The following is a 22,821-nucleotide window of genomic DNA, read 5'->3' as shown; positions in this document are numbered from 1 at the left end:
CTATATAATATATCCCCAGGGATTACGTTTGTGTATAAATTTGTAAATTTATAACGTTCACAATATTTTATCAAGAAATAATAACCAAGATTTAAAAAGTATTCACATTTTTTGGTTTGATTCATAATTTATGTACCTACATATTCTACTAAAAAAAAATTCTTTTGTTTTATTCTACAATAAAGTATATATATATGTATCCGTATTTCATACGAAAAATAAACCATAAGCTTTTATGCGCTCAATAATTACAAAGTGATATTTAACGTGCCCTCATTTCATTGTCGCTGGTTGTTTAATCCAAAATCCCCATGTAGAAAATTGCTCTCCATTTTGTTCTTTATTTGAACCACGAAATACTTTTATTTTTACACGTGGTACATCCCCTGAAAGAAAATAAATCTAGTCCCATAAAAAATAAAAGGTGCAATAATCAATCCGTGTGGATCAATTTGAATATCAACCCCAACCTATATTTAATAACAAATATAACCACTGGCACTTAGAAAGATTCGAATAAACTATTTTATAGAAACATAATTCGAACAGTGGAATTCTATATCTACAATGTATAATGTGTTTTTAATCTTACCAATTTCCATAGCATCACTCTGCATAGTTGTTTTTCCTCTATTACCTTTTACATTCACAAATATTATTAAAGTGAGAAAACAAAGTAAGCTGATAATTTTCTAAAATAATACACAGACATTTTCACTTATAATAAAAATCATAATACATATTACCAATATTAATGATATGCAACATACCAACGATTTCATGGTGATAGATGAAAATACAATGATATTTTCGGGTAGAACGAATCCTTTATGTAGTGATAAATAGTATTTGGAGCGTAACCGAATCAGATCTGTATGGTTTTTAGATACTTTCTGCTACAGAGAAAGTTACTTTTTAACAAATAAGAATGAAAACCTCGAAACATTAAAATAGATACTATTTACACGTCACAATGCAGACAATAAAATTTGCGGTTACTTCTTCTTATTTCACAAAAATTATTCTTTTTGTTTAAAATTTTTTTAAATAGAAATCTAAGAATATAAGAACAGAAATCACAGAAATTTTCGTATTAAATTTAACAATTCATAAATTTCAATTTTCGTTCGTGATTTAGTAAATGGATTAGAAAATAATTTATTGACAATATACAGAAAGTAATTTTTATCTAATTGTCGTTTTGTAAACACGGTATCCATTTAATGGAAAATATACGTCATGAAAAGAGGCGAAACATGAATTTACAAAAAGAATAATTACATCTATTTACAGTTGCTAGGTATTACACATATACTCTATGTACAATACGTTTTATATAATTTTTTGAACAGAATAGCTCGGGGTCTTCGTGTAGATGTTTGTCTCGAAAGGAATTACAATAAATGTAAACAAAAGTTATTGTATTAATGTGCATTTATTGCATCACTGAAATCATTATTTTTCTACTACAATTACAGTTTACTTATACAATGCAATTAATTCAGTGTTTGTACAATGGATTATTAGGATTCTTTTGATTGGAATGGTTATCCAAATCCGCCTTCGTCCCTGATCCATGATATCCCGCTTCATGTCCTGGACCAGTAGGTGTATGAGTTGGATTACATTGTTTTGCTCTATTATCCTGTGATGCTTTGTCCATCTATTGAAAAAGAAGAAAAATACAAAAATATAATTTGTTACGCGCACGTACAGAATACATGGATAGATTTTATTACGTTACTATAAATTGATGTGTGATATTATCCCTTTCACTGTTGAATTATATTCCAAGATAAGATGCTCAATGATAAATCAATTTTACAATCATTTGATTACACAATATACGGAACGGATTTCACTGAATATTAGGGTTTCAGCAGAGGAGGAATTAAATAAAGTAAAGTAAAATTTGTGACTTTTTTCTAGTTTACCCAAAAATATTAAAGTCAACAAATCATCACAATCATCGTTACATAATCAACTAAATCTATATAATAAAAAAAATAATTGGCAGTTGACTAAGAATATAAATATTCTTACAGACAAAACGTACGAATTTATATTGATTTTACTAATCTAAATAATTTATTTTATATTCCTAAGAAAAATTCTAACAACATACGAGAAGAGAAAGAAAAGAATAAGAAAAAATATATAAATAAATTATTAAAATGGTTTAATATAAAAAAAAATGCACTTCACTTACCTTAGAATTGCGTAGTTTATAATTACGAGTGAAATTTCTTAAAGACGCTCTTGTGCTTTGGTAGATTAATTGTGTCTTCAAGCAGGTTCAATGCTTTATATATGCTCATGCAATTGGGAAAGAGGGGATATGGGTTTCCCCTGAATCCTCGTAGGGACTTTTACAAATTTTTATCAGAGAGGAAATGACGTTCTCATACTTATAGTTCTTATTATTTCACAGTACAGGTGCTGCATCATGCGGCCAAATGCTGAAGGTGGTCTACACTAGCTATACAAGAACCTATGAGTTTAGTGATCTGCCCTGTTTGGTTGATCATAGTTCTACACTACAAGAACCTGTTTAATTGTATGGTTCTACAAAAAAGTTCATACCCACTTTTCTATTTACTTTTCTATTGCATCATTTCACTCATCCATTATCGTTTGAAAGGGAATACTCTCTTTTTTCTCTAAAGAAATATAGTAAACAACTAATTTCTCTTTCTTATGCAACTTACAATTAGTTTAATTTTTGCGCGATTTTGTTATTCTCATACTTGTCTATTTCGGATAGGAAAGTAGATATGAACTTTCTCGTAGAACCGTACAATTAAATAGGTTCATGTATCGTGGAACTAAATAGGTTCTTGTCTATACTAATGTGTAACTAAACAGAGTAGATCTCTAACATCATAGGATTTTATATATACTAGCATGGATCAACTTCTAATATTGCCTGCGTGGCGCAGCACTTCCGCTCTGCTTTTATATCGGGGAATTTTAATTGTAGTAGCAACGGCTAAATGAGAAGTGCACTAACCTTGCACGTTATTGGAACTCCCCATTTAGCGATTGATATACCGGATGATATTTCGCTATTTAACATAGCAAATTTTAATAATTATAATGCTTAGAATTTACAATCTTTAAATTCAAAACATTTATCCGTGAAATATATATTTACCTTTAATTTAATTTATGATTTAACATAAAATTTATATTTATACAGAGCCTGCACACATGAAATTAATTTTATATTTGTATAGTTGATAAGTTGTTTGTATACTATAAATTATAGCAGAGAGGAAATTTCCTCTTTGATCATAGATAAATAATTATTACAATTGTGTTACTTTGTAAAATATGTTTCAATTATTACAATTTGTTTACTTTGCTTCTCTCTTTTATTTAAACATATACCAAGCTATTATGTCTTATAAATATAGTATACTAACGAGCATATATAATATTGTTATCTACTGAATAGATATGTAAGGATTTGTTTTGTGTAGGTTAGCTTTACTCATTAGAATGCATGAAAGTTCGAGGTCACTGTTACGATATACAATAAAATTTTTATTCCAAACTTAATTAACTTATGCCATTGATCGAAAATACGAAAATATAAGAATCGAAAATTCTTTCCTTTTTCAAACTGCTTCTTACGATCTATAATAACTAAAAATTTGATATTGTTAATTGTTAGTTTAATTTACAACTTATATTTCGCTTAAACATGTATTTGTAAATGATATGTCACAACTTAATGGTTGTTGAAAATAATTTAAATATATTTATATTTAAGACAAAAGATTAACAGAAAATATACACATATACACTTGTATATACAATTGATATATAAAATTAAAAAAATTCTCCTATAATTGATATACGTTGTAGGAATGATTGAGATTGGCAAGATAAAAGCTGATAATTTATTTTTGCAGAATTATTTGTTGGATATAAATTCTTTTTTCGAATGTTCTCAAGCAATATTTGTGGTTCAAATCTCGATTTTATATTGTTTTGTTTGATAAAAGATTCTGTGTTATTTTTTGTAGCAGAAGTAGGATAATGCCCATCAGAAGTAGTATAGGTTTCATAAGTATCAATATTTTCACTGTCATCAGCTTTATAAATTCCTGAAGGAGGTGCAGCAACTTGTACTTTCAAAGATTCAGGTTCTTCCTGACAAAGACTTTCGGACAAAGCTTCAGGATTGTTTGTGTTTATTTTACTTTCTTCTTCTATTGCTATCACTTCATCTACTTTGCCATTTATAAGTGGCAAAGGATTAATTAAATTTTTGTTATTATCATTCTCTACATTATTTACAGAAGTGTGCCTCATTTCAGATAATTTTACAATTTCAATTGGTTTATCATCGTTTGTATCTTTTATATCTTTTGGATACAAAGCATGCTGTATATTTTCCTTTTCTTTCACATCATTTACAGGAATGAATTTCCGTAATGTCGCTTTTTGGTCTGAAAATAAATTCTGACTTCTATGACAACAGTACAATGCTCCAGGATCTATGGGATGTGCTTCTGTATTAAAAATATATCCTCCTGCATCTACAATACATTGACCCCATTGTGTTTCTATAATTTCTCCTTTCTGACCAGAATTATGAATAAAATTATCAGGATCAAAAAGGAGATAAAGATATTTAGTTGTTTCTGCCAAGAAAAAAGACTCCATTCTATCAGCTTTTCGGTGGTCCCTAACATCATTGATAGTTGCATAGCCACACGTAGTTTTAGCACTATGCTGCAAACTTCTTAATATATCTATTCCTACCTGTATGAGGTAAGGATCTCCTGTAGCTCTATATAAGTACATAACTGATTCTATGAGTTCTGGTCTTAACGGGTAACCTTCCCTGTTAGTACCTGCTTCTGCTTGTGGTATGTTATAAAATTCTGGTGTGAATCCAAATTGTTTCCAAACTCGATGATAATTGTGCAATGATTTCATTGCATCTCCAATTTCACCAAATAAACTCAATACTCCGGGCCAATAAGCATCCAAAGACTGAAACACTGGCAAAGTTACTTGACCTTTTGTCATAGAAACCCATAAATGCCAATCCTCTCGTCGAATATATTTTTCAATAGCAGCTTTGTGCTCATGAAAAATTGTTGCTAGTAGTGGATCTTGAAATAATAAAGTGCCTTTTGCTAAATATTCAAAATAAGAGTCAACACCTGCACCAATTCCAGAATCCTGAGCTGTCCAATGACCTGTTAGTACGTCTATATGATTACCCACTAATCCAATATTTGATTTATAATAGTGTAATGCTTTAATAGCATTCATAGCTACTTCTTCATACAATGGATCTCCAGTTAATCTAGATAAAGTTCCAAATTCTAATAGAAATGTTCCGATCCCAGCAGTGCATGTGATACTTGTTTCACCTTCAGGTACTCCATATTTCAAATTAACAGTGCCGTACGGCATTCCTGTTGGAGTGTCAAAGGCTGCAATTAAACGTTTTGCCATATCTTCTGCAAGGCGTAATAATGGACCATTACAAGGCCATCCTGGCTCTAAATTAATGCCTGCTTTACGTGATAAAAGATGAGCACTAAGTAATCCCCCCACTACTCTTATATTAGTTTCAAATACGGATACATTGATATTAGCCTCAAAATCTGCTCTAGCACTTATAATTTCTGCTACACGTCGAAATTCAGAAAAATTACCCATTACAGCGAGGGTATCCAAAGCATCGATAAGTGTTAATGAAAAACTGCCCCATGTATCAAATCCATCACAACTCAACGATCGTAGTTCGTCATAGGGATAAGCGTATGTTAAATAGCTCGAATAAGCATGATCAAACATAGATCGTACTTCTTCCCTTAGAGTAATCAAATCTTTTTTCTCGTATTCACGTAGCCCATTTACCAAAGATAAAAAACCAAAACATAACCATGTATCAAAAAGATGCATCTTGATAATCAATTCGCGAATGTTTATATCTCTTTATTAATTGAAATTTTATTAATCACAGTATATGTAAATGCATTAAAATAAAACGATCTTTTTAAACGTGGCATTACTTAACGAAGATATTAAAAATTATTAGAAACCGGCTTTTGTCTAATATAATATATGATAAATGACTTATTCTTAAGTAATTTCTAGCTTGTTTTATAGTATGAAGTATGTTGCCTAAACTCATTAAGGGGTGGGGGGAGGATACATAATATTTATATATTTAAATATTATGTAATAAATATTTATAAAACATCCAAATACGCATAAATAAACAGATTAAAGAATTTGTGAATTATTTTACATTCTATGTAGTTTTCATTACAGTAGCATACTTTATTAATATACACTCATGCATATTAGCTTTTATTTCTATACATGTAAGTATATTATAAAATTGATTAAATTAAGTATTTAGTAAAATATTCAAATCTTTCACAATTAAATTTTTATTGTAGTTTAAAAAGGCTATTATGAGTGAGTGATAATAAAATAGGGATATTTAAGTTTAATAATAAAATGAAGATAGAGATATTTATCTTTGCTATCCAAATTTTGAAGATATAATATGAATCACAAATTCAGATGAATTAGTTTTAAAAAAATATCTACATAATTAATTTAAACAACATAATCATTATGTTTGATAATCAAAAGAAGTTACTGTTTTATGTATATTATTATAAGATTGGTAACTATATTGTATTTCGCAACGCTGTTTAAAACGAAATATTATAAATGCGTGACAGTTTCAACAGCGAACAGATAAAAAATATTACATGCATAATTATTTTTTCGTATACATTTCGTATACTTTATTAGTATACATTTATAAATTAGAATTAATTGAAAATAATCTTATTAATTGTCACAATTATTGCTAGGAATCTAGAACATTTTGTTTCTAGATAATGGCGTAAAATTATTGAATGTTTTGTGAATATTCGTATTTTATATGTCTCATCTGTCGGTATATCCTGACTGAAAATATTATTTGTAAATAACGCTTGTTATATATTATGGGAGCAACATTTTCTTTAAACATACTAACAAAACTATACGGAAAATCATCTTCCGTTCGCTCAAATATTGTCGATTATTGGTTAAGATTAAAAATTAACAGTCATTCTGTACGATTACGATAGCGATCGACAAAAATGAAATTAAACGAGCTTGTTTATTGGTAAGAAATTTATGTTTTCATCACATTTCGGTCAAGGTTATATGGCTGATTGTACATTTAAAATAATTCACGGTTTAGGTATCAGAAGAAAATTGGCACTTATGATAAGCAACAATGGGAAAAAACCGTGGAACAACATATTCTTGAAGGATTTACACATGTCCCAATGAGAACTGCAAAACTAAAAACGGAACTTATTGATGTAGATCTTGTAAGAGGTAATAATAAACTAAGAAATTATAATCAAAATTTAACTGTTAAGCTATTCAATATTACGATATTTATATTTATATATATTTATAATCAATTAATATTCTATTTATATAATATTAATGCATGTAGGTTCTTCTTTCCCAAAAGCCAAGCCAAAACATGGATTGTCAACTGTAGCTTGCTTGGCACTTCAGCGTTTATTGCTTCTTCCTTTATATAGAAAATGGTGGATACAGCAAACTAGTTTAACAATTTTTACTTTATTTTTATTATTGTATAGTTTGCAACTGATCAATATGGGTATATATTTCTGTCAAATGGCAAAGGACAATGAAAGTGATGTATGAATTATTTATTAGTATTACAAATATACATACATGCATATATGTATGTATTCATAGATATATGTATAAGATATACATTTACAGATTATATCAACTTCAGAGGTATTAATACCTGCTATTATGATGTTGACATTATGCGTTGTTCATTCCCATATTGTGTCAACTCATTCAGGACCAACAATAGGCGATGGACAAAATAAGCAAAAAATAGTTAGACGTTTAAGACACACTAGATGTCGAATGGGTAAATCCAGGACAAGACAAAACCTGCGTAAGTTTCTTATTACATATATCATAGAATTATTTTATATAATTATCATGTATGTGGATTTCTATTTTAGTTTATATTTACTATATCCTGTAGGTTTGCATAAAGATTCTAAATCATCTCAAGATACAGCATCTGAAAAAGCTAGCACAGTAAGTGATGAAGTATTAACATCTGTGCGATTTGCTAAAAAGGTTGTAATTGAAAATTCTTTGACTGTTAGTCGGTCACAGGTAATTATAATTTATTATTTGAAATACATAAAAACAGGTTTTTAAAAAACTTTATGCATAGTAGTTCACTTTTATAGGAATTTCTGACAGCTCAAGCATCTTGTGATAATGAGCCAATGAATGCGGCTGTGAACCATCCCTTACCCATAAATGAGGCTTCAGCTAGTCATACTCAATCAAGTTAATACATTATATACTGTACTAAAACTTTCTGTCTTATTGTTAGTTACATGCTTTTGTTTAAATGCAAAGTATACTTCTTTTTGTTATAGATGAAGTTCCAGATCCAAATATAAAAAATATACATCAGGATGATGATGGATTTGAAAGCTTAAATGGAAATGTGTCCAGTGATAATGATAAAAGTGCTGCACGAGTACCAGAGAAATTTAAACATAAACGGGAATTACTTAAAAATAATGAGGAACGCATTCTATGGTTAGAAGATTCTACTAGTCAACAAGTTTTGCAGTCAAAATTTTCAGGTTTGATTTTTGACAAATTTTATTTAAACATTTCATATAGTAACATTATGCAATACATAATACAAAGTGCTAGTATCAGTTTAAAATAATATATTTTCATATTTTAGACATATATTTATTTATTAAATCTCTCTAGCAACTTATCTAATATCTTTATTAGCTAAAATGATTGTCTTCCACTTTCCATGCAGCACCTGAATTATTAAAGTCACAGGAAAATTCCTCAAATAGCGAAGCAGAAACTTCTAACAAGATGGTAAATATCCTAATCTTGTTTTTAATTTCCATAGTTTATTTTTCATATTGTTAATTTTTCTGTAATGTATTTCATTATATTAGATAATTATGTGAGTTACTTAAATATAAACATATTAAAATTTTAAGTTATTATTTAAAGGATAAAGATCAATGTCTAATGGGAATAGGATCAAGGGAAGGACGACAACAATGCGAAAGTGAAGAAGAAGGAGAATGTGAAGAAACAGTTACAAATCATTTAACAGAAGCTACAACATCTGCTACAGAATGGATGGGAGTAACAACAAATAGTGATGAATGTAGCTATAGGTGAACAATTTTTTAGAATCTGAAATTTTATTTAATTAGGTTTAAATTAATTAGACTGATATTCAGTAAAAGAGGTCATCTTACCATTTATATCTTTATACTAAATTGGTTTTTTAAATTTAAATTCTTTTACAGCTCAGAACTTGAAGAATCTGATCTCCATAATGAAACAAACAAAAATTATGGGGAATTTGTTGAACACCCTTTTTCTTGGGAATTTGAATTACCACCCTCCATAATGCTTATTTCTAATTGTGCTTCATACGATCGTGGTAACATAAATTAAATTATAATAATATAGATAAAATTTAGTATTTAATTATAATTTTAAATGTATTTTCTATTATAATCTATTAAAATTTTGCTATATTTTAGTTTCCTGTACTATATGGACACGACGTGATATAAAAAAGGCTGAATTATCGGTGCTGGATATCAGCTCGGCTATTATTGCTAGAGTAGAATCAATGCCTGAGAATATGAATTACTTTTATGGAGGCTTAATGCTTAGTGTGGTATTAGCTTTAATACCATCTATTAAACGATTGAGTGATCATGTTGGGATGGACAACAGTAGCAATGTAACGAGTTCCTTAATACCAAATGACTTGACTTATGTTAATTTAGAAACATATAGTGATATTTTAGCTAAAATTATAGATTTGACTTTTGGGACAACTCTCTGGTAAGTATACGATATAAATCATTACATAATAAATATTTTAATGAAATGAAAACTATCTTACATGTAATAAAATGTAGTATTGTTGGAAAAATATCTGTAGGAAAAAATTAATGAATGTTATTATTAATTTCAGGGAACGTATAGTAGTGCTTATATCAGCATTTGAAAGACTTATATTATCCTCTTTATTATTCTTTTTATTAGCAGTTGCAGAACGTACTTATAAACAAAGACTTTTATATGCAAAATTATTTTCACATTTAACATCGTCAAGACGTGCCAGAAAATCTGATTTACCACATTTTCGATTAAATAAAGTACGCAATATAAAATTGTGGTTAAGTGTCAGATCTTATTTGAAGGTAAAATAAAAATATATATATATAAACACATACTAAACACATACATTCGTGTATATATATATATGAATGTATGTATTTAATTCTAAGCATATTCTTAATATATTTGTAATATTTCAATCTTTTAAGCAATAATAATTCATTTCCAATGTATTATATGTTATAGAGAAGAGGACCGCAACGTTCTGTAGATGTAATAGTATCAGCAGTATTCATTGTTACTTTATTATTGTTATCATTTGTGAGCTTGGAGTTAATTAAGGTAAAAAGAAGAGTATAAAAATGTTACGGTGAGAATATATATATATATACATAAAACACTCTATAAGTATAATATTAATATTTGTGATATAGGATCTTGAGAGTTTACATTCCCGATATAACGTTGAAGCATTGTTTTGGAGTTTTTCTCTTGGAATATTTATATTACGTTTTATGACATTGGGTACGAAAATTAATAAAAAATACAGAAATCTTTCTGTATTAATAACTGAACAGGTAATTAAAATAAATTAAAAACGATGTATATAACATATTTAATACGTATACGAAATGTTATTCATGTTTGTATTCTAATTTGAAGTATTTGATATTGTTTTGTTTTTAGATCAATTTATATTTACAAATAGAGCAAAAACCACATAAAAAAGAAGAACTTATGGTAGCAAATAATGTACTCAAATTAGCAGCAGATCTGATAAAGGTAGTATGAAAACACATGTTCTTGTTAATTACATTTGTAAAACAACTGATTCAATCAAATAATTAGTATATATTTTGCAGGAACTTGAATGTCCATTTAAAATATCTGGTTTATCAGCTAATCCCTATTTATACACAATTACAAAAGTAGTACTATTATCTGCTCTTTCGGGAGTGCTTTCTGAATTACTTGGATTTAAGCTTAAGTTACATAAGATAAAAATTAAATAAAAAGAGGGATATTATATTAAATATTTATTTCCATGTAACTACCTCATGATGTTGAATCATTAACGAAAATAACTTTGTTATTGACATTCTATAGTATTGTTTTAATTATTGAAAGAAAATATTTCATTTTTTAATTTCTTAGTTTACGTATATTACGTATCATTGTTATTTTATGATATTGTTAGGAATTCTGTTTTATAGCGACGAATTAAACTACTAAATTGTTTTTATTTGTTCTAATAAAAGGTAATAAAAGTTCTGCTCATAATTATTATAGTAAACTATATTGAAATATTCTATAAAAATGTCAGAAGTAAATATTTATTTCTTTTAAATTAACCGTTATTTTACAACTTATATGCAATCCATATGTATTACAATCTGTTATGTTCATAGCAAAATTTAGATATAATCAGAGAGGAAATTTCCTCTCTGATATAATTGTTCGTTTAATACTTAACAAACAATTTAAATACATATTTATTGATGCTTTATATACATATATAGAATATCTAAGTATCATGTACATATATTGTAAATACTGCTGCAAACAATGCTTTAAGTGGAATATATAAAATATAAAATAAAACAATTAAGTCATGTATATGTATGTATTGTATGTATATATACACATATACTCTTGCAATTATAAATATTTTGACTTAAATGTAAATTATGTGAATTTTACCGTATTCGATCTTTTTGGCGAATCTTTTTTCTAAAAAATAAAATTATATGCAATATAATCTTGATTTTCGTTTAAATACCTATATTTTTCGTCTATAATACTTATAATACTTATAATAATTATAATTATTATAAAATAATACTTGTAATAATTATAATTATTATAAAATAATACTTATGATAATTATTATTTATCTATAATACCTAGAAATAATAATAAGTAAAATTGTACACATGTAAAATTCAAATCTCACTTTACTTAAATTTTATTTTTGCTTCTTCATGTTGACGATTAATTAGTAATAAATTTAAAAATACATATAATCAAAATCAAATATGATACCATCGACGAGGTAAGCACAGGTATGTCTTAGGTCCTTAATCAATAGTCAATGCCAGTCAATGGTGATCTATGGATGAGATACATTCATTGGCTGAGTATAGCTTTCTCAATATAACGAAAGAGAGCGTTAGAACACAAAAGTTTCTATCCTATTGTATTATTACATGAGATATAAATGAAATTTCAAACAAAATGGATATAAATTTATCTTAAATAACTAAGTGCTGAATTAAAAATAATTTGTGTTCTAAATAAAACTGACACAGCAGTTTTTCTTTTAAATCATAAATATTAAAAAAGTGTCAGTAAACATAGAGTATCTAAGAAAAAGTGTACCTAACCTAACATTGTTAAATGGTCGGTGAATTAACGTTTATAATTTTCGGAAATATACGATATTGTGATATAATAAATAAAGGTATTATTACGAAGCTATATGAAATTAATAACGATGTATTATAATATTGATTTACATTACTTGCTAAACACGAAAATCATATGCTTTCACTATCAACTTATATAAAAAGACAGAAAGTAAATTTTTTCTATTACAATAATATAATTATCCGTATGATTATTTTATCTATCACTCAATTTGTGTATATAGAACAAGCCTTTTTAAAAATAAGATACGATTATTTAATGTACATGAATTAGAAAATTGAGAAGCAATTCTATTATAGTAAAAAAGTTTGTCTATTTTATATATGTCTCAGATAAACAAGGAAGGATTTCATTATACTGTAATATATACAATTCCATTGATTCAAAACTTTTTTGTGATATATCTTTATACTTTTTTAAATATATTATATTTTACTAGTGTGCATAGATAAAAAAATATTAAACTTGCATGTAATTTATATTAGTTTACAACAGGAGCATTTGATATATTATTTAAACAAATCTAATTTTCATATCATTAGTGCATTATTCGGACTAGCAACAGGTTCAATTTTTCAATGTTGTCCCTGTCTAGTTTCGGATCCAAGCAAGTGTGTCAACTACATTCTACAATATTCTGACAATATAATGTATTATTTGTGCAATATGTACTCATGGATATATAATAGGCCCCAAACTGCTAACACTAATGCAAATGTCCAATTTTCGTTGCCATTTTTAAAGTGGTTTCAAATTGATTGGACTTTGGCCTCATTGGTGAAAGTGGTGTGGCCATGCGACGTGCTTGATATTATTTAATCCACGGGTTATTATATACAGAGTTTGTGTTTAAGTTTATGTAACAAATTTTGCTACAAAGATACTTAAAAATTATTTGCTTGTTAGTATATGAATGTGTTAAATATTTAATCAACTATAAAAATTATAAGACATAAAATATCCTCTAAATTGAAATTTGATATGTTATTGATAAATAGATCTTACAGTATTTTAGCAGATCCTTGTTATACATATAATGGAGATTGATAAAGAAGTTCCTGAAGAAATCCCCAAATCAAATATGGCTTCTCAAAATGAAAACACAAATGAAACAATTTTGGATAATCAACAAAGCACGTTGGAAATAAATACTGATAATCAAGGTAGAATGTCAGACAGAAGCAATTGTAGTGATATAATGGAAGAAGAAACTATATCTGTTGATGATACAAATGCATACAATGGTTCTACTACCGAAGAATGTATTATGGAATCTAACACAGATAGCATTGCAGCTACAGATGATTTAAGACAGTTTGATGTTTTGGATGATTTAGAACGCCATCCAGATCAGAACTACTGTGATATGGATTCTGATAGCAATGAAAGTATGGATTCTGATGTACCTGATGAAGAAATTGAAGCCATGCTTGAAGAAGGTAATGTTACTATTTCAAAACAATTTTAAATTCAAAATAAATATTGCAATAAATTTTATTGCTGTTTTGCAAGGTAAAGTATACAAGGTACTAAGAGAGAAAGAGAGACAATAGTTTATAGTAACCATAACTTATATTAATATGAAAGAAACTTATAAGAATAGGCTAAATTGGAAAACTTATATGTGTTTAAAATAAAATCATAAAAAGAAGACAGAAAGATAAGATCACTTGTTATTTCCTTTTATAATTCTTATATAGATCATGCAGCTGCAGAGTATTTTTTTAGTTAAGTATTATATGCTACTATTAGGTTTACCAGAAGAATTTAAAGGCAAAAGAAAAGACAAGAAGGATAGTGTACCATATGAAGAGAAAGTGAAACTTGTCTTGGATGGTGAGTATTTAAATATTTAATATATAAAAAGATACATTATTGTATAATAAAGATACATTATTGTATAAGATATATTATTGTATAAAAACTATAGCAATAGTTACTGTGAAATTATCAAGAAGTTATATGTAAAGTGTAACATATAAGAATATAACTTTTTTTTTTACAGAAATTGGACATAATCACTTTGATGTACTTCCAGAAGGCTGGGTACAGGTAACACATAATAGTGGAATGCCTTTATATTTGCATAAACAAAGTAGAGTTTGTACTCTTGCAAAACCATATTTCCTTGGACCTGGCAGTGTGAGAAAACATGAAGTGCCTGTTAGTGCAATACCTTGTCTTCAATACAAAAGAGCTCTTCATGAAGAAGAAGAAGAAAGGAAGAAGCAGAAAGAACGTGATCCAAATACAGAAGTGTGTAGCCTCCCTAGTGCAAAAATTGAAACAATTCAAGAAAATCGAGCGGCTCATTCATTAGATAGTAAACAATTAAGAAATTATTGCCAATCGCTATTTCGCTTTAAAGCTATTAAAGTAATGAGATTTCAGTAAGTATATATTAAATAATATCAAAGAAACAATAGTACTCATATAATGGAATAAAACTAGTTAACAAATTTTAATGAACATGCTCCATTATCATTTAGATCATGGTCAGCAAGGAGAAAATTTACAAAAAATAAAAAACATCGTAAACAACTTGAACGTCCTACCTTACCTGATGGAACAAAACTAATAACGTTTCCAGTTAGTAGTTCTGGACTAGCAGGAAGTAGCAGTGGTAATGTTGGAGATGATAGTACTGGACAAAGGCCACCAAAACATTGGATAATGAATCCCTCAGGCAAAAGTTATGTTTGTATACTTCATGAATATGTACAACATGCACTTAAAAAGCAACCAACTTATAAGTTTAAAGAATTAGGTAAGTTGCATAAAAAATAATTCTTCAGCTAGTATATATTAAATTAATCTATTTCTTGCATTTTTAGAAAATGCAGCAACTCCATATTCTGCCGTTGTTTGTATAAATGATATGGAGTATGGAAGCGGTTTCGGTAGTAGCAAAAAACAAGCAAAAGCTAATGCTGCGCGGAAAACTCTTGAAATTTTAATTCCTCAAATGAGAGATAAAATTTCTGGTGATAATGGAGGAGATACAGTTTCTGGTAATAACAGTCGAATGATTAAAGCATCAAGGACAAATTCTGATGCAGATTTATCATTCTTTGATGAAATATCGATCACCGATCCACGAGTCGCAGAATTTTGCGCAAAGACAACTGAACCGTCACCGCATGCTATTTTAATCACCTGCCTCCAACGAAATTATGGTCTCGGTGATATGCATATTAATTACTCTGTAAACACATTAAAACATCAACGCAATGAATTTACAATGCGTGTCGGTAAACATGAAGCTACTGTTGTAAGTAAAATTATAATCTATTAAATTATAATTCAAATTTATATAGTCCCATATTTTATTTATTTCTCTTAAAAAAGAATACGCAACATTATAAATATGTCCTTTTTATTTTAGTTCGCTTTATTTCTCTCATAAAGTACCTTTTAATTGTAACATATATTTGAAATAATTTTAGGTATGTCGTAATAAGAAAGATGGTAAACAACGAGCAGCCCAAGCTATCCTGCAGCTTATGCATCCTCATATCCAGTCTTGGGGATCCTTACTAAGACTTTATGGATCTCGAAGCGTAAAATCTTTTAAAGAAAAGAAACAACTAGAACAAGAAATCACGTTGTTACAAGGTAAAGCTGCTGTCAATCAACCAAACCACGCTATTCTAAGTAAACTTAGACAAGAAATGCGTAAACTGGCAGAACAGAGACAGGCAATACAACCTATCGGTAAGTTTGTACCACCGGATTTACCAACTGGATCTGCAGCTAATTTGAACAATGTGGATTTATAACATACTAGTCAACTGTGTATCCTATAAATATTAGTTTATTTTGTAAGTTTTGTATGAAAGTAAACGTTTTTGATTTATTTTATATTTTATGTTTTGAAAATAAGAGCAAAATATTTTATAATATAGTAATTTAAAAAGAAGATGGTGCTGATGCTTATCCATATTTAATATTTTGATATTTTTATTTTTTATGTATCTCGAAATCAATTTTTATAATCAATTAATACAATGATTAATAGTATAATGAAATATGAATCTTGGTTAAAAATATTTGGAGATTGCTTTTAAGATTTGGATTTTAAGAACAATTTTGATATCGAGATATTACAGAATGCTACCTCAATCACATTAGTTTTCTTGCACTGTAAATTGTTAAATGTAATTTGATAATATCATCTTTTAAAATCACTATTGTTTCTATACATAAAGGGAATTTAATATTACATGTAAATGATTATTAATTGTATATTATTTTATATAGAATTACCAAACACATAACGATTCATGAAACATAATCATTTATTTTTAAAGAACTGATTACAGTAAAGTATATTTCAGTTCTATAAACATTAAGGCATCAATCTTGCATATTAATAATGGTTACAATGTATTGAAAAGTATTATAATTGTCCTAATAAATTTATTAATAGAATTAATAGATTATAAATAAATTATCAAATAGTGCATAAAACATTTACATCACTTATCTTCTTTGGCACTTCTTTATGATTTTTTTTCTATATCACTATTTTTCTTATTCTGCATTTATGTGGTATTTTACTAATTATTTAACAATACCACTATAAAATTAATAACACAAGTATTGGAACCTATTTCAAAGTTTAAGCTCTCGTCGGAAATATTACAATGTATATATTTCTATATTCATTAAAAAGGTATTTTCATTCTTTCATCTTAGTATCATGATATTTCTGTAGAAAATACAAACATCAATCTTCATTATCTGTGTATTATAAATTATGGATTTCTTTTATGTTAATTATGTGTAAATGAAATTTTTGTTTACTTAATTACAATACAATATGTTACATATATAAATTACTATATAGATAAAAAAATTGTGTATTATACTATAATATGGTGATAGTAAGTAATATGATTAATATAATATTCTAATATTCTATTTAAAACATTGTGAAACTATGTGGAATAGATAAGTTTTGTTTGTTATATGTGTATGTGTGATTGAGTGCGTGTGTGTTTGGTTCTTTTTATATCATAAAAATTGTTACTTTTTGAGATAATATTGTTTAAAAATATTAGACTTACTGATTGTATAATATACAAAAGCATTGTGTAATAAAAAAAATCTTAAACTTTTTATCAGCTGTTTTAAAAACCTTGTTAAATTAATGCAAGATAAATACATTTACATATATAATGGGCACACGTAACAGGACTAGAATTATAATAATTGTAATAAATTATTTTTAAACGCGCACATGCGTGTGGAACATATTTTTATTATAAAATAAATATGTATATATCATATCCTTTATTTCAAAACATAACTTAAGTTACAGATATGTTTTATAGCTATTTGTAACTTAAGCTACAATATATTCTTGTTTTTTCTAATTTCATTTTGTAGATGTTGTTAAATTGTAGCAGTTTTATTGAATACATGTATGTATAATGGTTTAAAAATACATATTTAACAAATATTAAATTTTTTATTTTATGTCATAGGATTTGAAAAGTATAAAACTTTCCTATATAAAATCTTAGAAACTTTTAATCAATTTAAAAACTTGTAATTAAAAAACAATTGTTATTTTATAATTAAATTAATAATTATATTTTCATATGACAATATACATACTGGTGTAGAAATTTTAAAGTTTAAACTCAGAATATTTATAAATAATATCTTTACAGGTTTCTCCTGAGATTATTGAAACTGATAGTGAGAGCTATATTTTTATTTTTTTTTATAATTTTAATTTATATATCAATTTAACAAGAATGACTATTATCAATATATTTTATTGGTTGAATGTGAATGTCATTTTATGTGATTGCATATTTTCACATTAACACTACTATTATTATTTCTTGTGTAATTTTCTTGTGTATTATTAATATTTTCATATATGTTATATTAAATATATCTACGTTTATGATTTTCAAATAGTATTTACAATCTATATAAGTATAATATTTGCCTTTATTTTCACACTGACATTTAATGGCACACAAATTATAAAAAATGTAAACACATTATAATATCCAAATTCTTATTAAAACTATAGAAAAAAATATATATATATACTTGTTTAAAAGTACCCAAATTTTAGTCAAAAGAATACTTATTTTAATCTAATATTTTAAATTATACTGAGACATAAAAATTTTTGAAAAGAAAACGGAGATATACAAATATAAATACTTTAAAAAACAATAATTATTTTTTATGTAATTTTACAATTTTTATATTTATTATAACGTTAAATAGCCTATATTGATAAAGATATATCAGTACTTTTGGAATTTCATGTATTTGTAACTATTATGTAATAAATGCAAAAGAAATTATCATATTCTAACAAGACAAAACTGAATCTTTTTGTATCTAAAAACATTTGTTTTGTGTTAACTACAAATATATAATAAAGAAAAATGCTACTGCATGATTTTTATACAAGTAAAGAGATTGTATGACTTTGTCTAGAATATTATATTTTATACCATTACTTATATGAAATATAATACCAATAGAAATGATAAGACACTACCATATGCATCATTATCAACATTTTTAACTTTGGAGGCACGTCAATTCAATTGTTAACATATATTTAAATATAGTTCGTTTTAGATTATTTTAATAATTGATAAATGCAATGTTGCACATATATGAATAATCGTGCTTTTGTCTAATTCTTTTTAATCACATATAATTAAATCTTCTTAGTTATTTAATAGTTATAATTAATAACTCAAAAAAAATGAGTTACGTACTTTTAATTCATTAAACCAATTTAGGTACCATTATTAGAATATAAAATACTGTGAATAAACATAAAGACATTATATTCAATAAATCTTCGTAGGATTTTAAAAATTATTCGTTGAAAAACCATTATATAGATTCATCATATGTACTGTTTCCAGAGAGAGCCATTTTTGATAAACTAGAAAGACTTCGACGTGGACTACTACCAACTAAAAAACTACTGCTAGACTCTGAGAAAATTTTCCGGAAACTGGAAAGTAGACATCGTTATTAAAAATTAGAATTCTTAAGTTTTTCATGTATGAGTTACTTACAATTTACGAATTCCAGATTCAGATGTCTTTTTCCATGGTGCATCATCTGGTTCATAGGGAAGAGGGCCTTGAACAGGAGCATCTTTATCATCTTCAACCCTATCAAAGACAATATAATTTCTTAAATATTGTAATATTAAATTGTACTGAAAAAATCTTATTATAATTTACGGAGCAAGGCAAATTATTGTTGTATACATGTGAAACGTACGTTTCAGGTTTTGGTCGATATAATTCTAGTTCATCTTCTAAATCTGATACTCTAGCTTTCAATTCATTTCGTTCATGTAAAATTTCTTTCAACTCGGCGGTAGTAAACCTTGGTCTGTCAGGATCATCCAGATCATATATAGCCTTATTTGTTAAATCTGGGCAACCCTGTAATTTACTTAGGTCTTCATTTTCTTTTTTTGCTAAACCGAGGCGAGCACGAAGATTTATCAATTCACGATTTTGATCTTGCAATTGGGCTAAGAAGTCTGCTCGTTCCTCTACTAAACCACGTGCTTGCATTTGGGCCTGACGCTGTTTCCGCTTTAATTCTCGACCGACAACCCCGAGTTTTTCAACCTGTGCTGTCAGCTGTATAAAATAGAACAATAATTTACAATAAAATATAAAAAGCGGAACAGACAATTAAGGAAATTATAAAGTATCGAACATATTACATTTTGCATTACTTAATCACAATTTATATTAATCACAAATTACATACGAACATAAGTACCAATTTACATTTTCTATTTCTGTATTTTTTTGCAGCAGCTCTTTGTCTCTTCCTCGAATTTGATCTCTTTGTTTGTCTATCATAGATCTTAAGTGCTGCAATACTGCAATATCAACTTCTTGACTAGCTGTAAAAGCTGGAAATATATTCATGTAACTAATAAGACATATATACAGTAGAACATTTATAGCATCGTGTTAGTACGAAAAAGGTTGTTAGTACTTTGTTTACTGCTGTACTGACTATCACTACGTGATTCTTGTAGAGCCTCTGATAATCGTCTATTTTCTTCTTGTAACCTTGTAACCATTTCTACTAGGTCACGAGATTCTTGACGCCAATGTTCCTCAATTTGTTCCAGTTCCTATATAATAAATAAATGTTTCTGAATAAATAAGAAAACAAGCAAGTTCTAAATATGCATCTATCAAATACCTATGTATATGCATCTGTATATACGTGGAATTTATGAATTTTTTAAAATAAAATACCTTTTCAAATCTTTGCCTATCTTCAGCTTTTTCAATTTTATCACTTTCTAGTTGTGAAATCTTTGCTTGTAATTCTTGAACTGTAGTATTTTCACGTTCATTTTTGGTTGCAAGATTTTCCAATAATTCTAATGCATGTATTACTTTTGGCATAAGATTGGTCACAGAGTCTACTCCATATGAATCTATGAGTTTTTCACATTCTTTTCCTATTTCCGATGCAATATCATAAACATCTACAACGGATATGTCGGATACTACAGCATATTCCTCCATATTATGGGTTGTATAATTTCCCAAACAAAAAGGCATGAATACTTTTTATATCAAAGTATATTATATGTGAAGTTGCTGAAATATACAATAATATATTCTAACAGAAATTATGTCAATAACTAACTAATATTAGTTTTGATATATTAATACAATGATTAATTTAAATATTACAATTATTTGTAAAAATTTCAATACCTCGAAATGTGTAACGATCAATTAGTGAAATTAAAAAAGATACAATGGAACGTAACAAAATATTAATATTAATATTAATTTAATATTATCATAATTTACATTTAATATAACACACTTTTATATTAATTTAGGCCTGGCGTTAAGAAATTTAAATAATATTCGTTATACTAAAATATAAACGATTAGAATATATACATCGATAACAATTAATGTGTCTGAAAGTATGAGATCATGTCGATTAAGCACAGTTGCAATCAGATTCTATTTAGTGCTATATGGCAGTACTGCAGAGGTTCCACTTTTAATATACGTACGTGTACATATAGACGATTTTCATCACAAGCACCGTATGTATCTTTTCGAAGTAATAAATTGAAATAGAAGAAAAAATTAAAGAAGTTTGAAATCGACAATTTAGTGATTCTAGATTAAGCCTAGTCTTCTTTTTGGTACAGCGATTTTCGCAAACTGTATCTATCGACGAGTGTTAATCAAAGCGATACAATGATTGGACATTTCCAATCGAACGCAACAGAATCGTTCAGTAATTACACATTTTCATAATAATATTTTCCCGAGAAACTATAACTCAAAAATATTTACTTATATGTATTTTTGTATTATATTCAATGTAAAGCAAAATATCGATTAATTCCTTGCCTTACATGTAAACTACATTGTTAAGTTTGGTTGCTCCGTTCTAAAAAAGTAGTAGGATACTTGTATACATACCTATGTCAACAACTATATACACACACACACACACACACACACACACACGCGCGCACACATATGTTGAAATTTATAAGTATTTAAAAATTGTTTATAAAAAATTCCAATAAAATATTGAAAGAATTGATTTTTATTACTCATCTTATTTTTCTTGCGATCTAATAATGATTAAGTATTTAAAAGATGGTTAAAACACAAAATCATTTTTATTTGCACTAAACACATGAATGTATAACAATCCTTTTATTATTTAAAATAATAAAGTTAATTTTAAAATGTATTTATTCTTATATTATGTACTTTTAATAAACTTTTTTTATGTACTTTTATCATTATCGAATATATATTAGTAAAAGATAATAATAGTAACGATAATTAAAAACGAAAATTCTTGTTTTTATTCAAAGATCTATTATTTCACATCTATTTTATCTTTTCAACGTTTTAAAAATATATATATGTATATGAGAATTCTGTTTCATAAAAATTGTACTATATATATTTAATCTTTTGGTATCAGTTTTTATTAAAACATTTTCTATGTAATATAATAATATATATATTTTATTTTATATTACAATTTCAGTGTACAGTCGTTGTGTAATTAAGATATTAAATTTTCAAAATTTGAACATATGTATATTAAATTTTGTATAGCATATAAACTCTG

At 27.0% G+C, this 22,821-nt stretch overlaps 4 protein-coding genes across 11 annotated transcripts; 2 read left to right on the top strand and 2 right to left on the bottom strand.

The window, feature by feature from the left end:
* Positions 1-2,255: 2,255 nt before the first annotated feature.
* LOC100643366 (ER degradation-enhancing alpha-mannosidase-like protein 2) lies at positions 2,256-6,147 on the bottom strand. Its single transcript, XM_012310935.3, has one exon. It carries the CDS (start codon positions 5,929-5,931, stop codon positions 3,835-3,837), a length of 2,097 nt encoding a protein of 698 aa, XP_012166325.2. The 5' UTR covers positions 5,932-6,147; the 3' UTR covers positions 2,256-3,834.
* A 669-nt stretch (positions 6,148-6,816) lies between these two features.
* On the top strand, positions 6,817-11,267 carry LOC100642639 (protein phtf). Of its 2 annotated transcripts, XM_012310934.3 has the most exons (16): positions 6,821-7,159; positions 7,238-7,377; positions 7,502-7,713; positions 7,801-7,987; positions 8,081-8,217; positions 8,295-8,397; positions 8,490-8,702; positions 8,894-8,958; positions 9,100-9,269; positions 9,405-9,541; positions 9,645-9,954; positions 10,088-10,316; positions 10,480-10,575; positions 10,668-10,811; positions 10,921-11,016; positions 11,097-11,267. In XM_012310934.3, the coding sequence occupies exons 1-16, from the start codon at positions 7,134-7,136 to the stop codon at positions 11,244-11,246; spliced, it is 2,415 nt and encodes an 804-aa protein (XP_012166324.1). In that variant the 5' UTR covers positions 6,821-7,133; the 3' UTR covers positions 11,247-11,267. The 2 variants fall into 2 exon arrangements, with proteins under 2 accessions (XP_048264067.1, XP_012166324.1); XM_048408110.1 differs by lacking the exons at positions 10,921-11,016; positions 11,097-11,267 and having other exon boundaries at positions 6,817-7,159; positions 10,480-10,603; positions 10,668-10,742.
* Positions 11,268-12,320: 1,053 nt separating this feature from the next.
* On the top strand, positions 12,321-16,581 carry LOC100642999 (microprocessor complex subunit DGCR8). Of its 4 annotated transcripts, none has more exons than XM_003396991.4 (7): positions 12,321-12,694; positions 13,668-14,099; positions 14,413-14,496; positions 14,666-15,050; positions 15,150-15,427; positions 15,495-15,931; positions 16,107-16,581. In XM_003396991.4, the coding sequence occupies exons 2-7, from the start codon at positions 13,697-13,699 to the stop codon at positions 16,437-16,439; spliced, it is 1,920 nt and encodes a 639-aa protein (XP_003397039.1). In that variant the 5' UTR covers positions 12,321-12,694; positions 13,668-13,696; the 3' UTR covers positions 16,440-16,581. The 4 variants fall into 4 exon arrangements, with proteins under 4 accessions (XP_003397039.1, XP_020719843.1, XP_048264066.1 ...); XM_020864184.2 differs by lacking the exon at positions 12,321-12,694 and adding an exon at positions 13,151-13,561; XM_048408109.1 differs by lacking the exon at positions 12,321-12,694 and having other exon boundaries at positions 13,568-14,099.
* A 359-nt stretch (positions 16,582-16,940) lies between these two features.
* LOC100643120 (RILP-like protein homolog) lies at positions 16,941-22,143 on the bottom strand. Of its 4 annotated transcripts, none has more exons than XM_012310932.3 (7): positions 22,085-22,143; positions 20,949-21,299; positions 20,701-20,821; positions 20,466-20,593; positions 19,942-20,312; positions 19,731-19,829; positions 16,941-19,666 (listed from the first exon to the last, which is right to left on the bottom strand). In XM_012310932.3, exons 2-7 carry the CDS (start codon positions 21,258-21,260, stop codon positions 19,543-19,545), a joined length of 1,155 nt encoding a protein of 384 aa, XP_012166322.1. In that variant the 5' UTR covers positions 21,261-21,299; positions 22,085-22,143; the 3' UTR covers positions 16,941-19,542. The 4 variants fall into 4 exon arrangements, with proteins under 4 accessions (XP_012166322.1, XP_012166319.1, XP_003397040.1 ...); XM_012310929.3 differs by having other exon boundaries at positions 20,680-20,821; positions 22,085-22,103; XM_003396992.4 differs by having other exon boundaries at positions 20,680-20,821; positions 21,734-22,096.
* Between the last annotated feature and the right edge of the window lie 678 nt (positions 22,144-22,821).

This window comes from Bombus terrestris, chromosome 8 (assembly GCF_910591885.1).
Source record: "Bombus terrestris chromosome 8, iyBomTerr1.2, whole genome shotgun sequence".
Lineage (NCBI taxonomy): Eukaryota > Metazoa > Arthropoda > Insecta > Hymenoptera > Apidae > Bombus > Bombus terrestris.
Note: the sequence above shows the minus strand (reverse complement) of the source record. Positions and strands in the feature narration are given on the sequence as shown.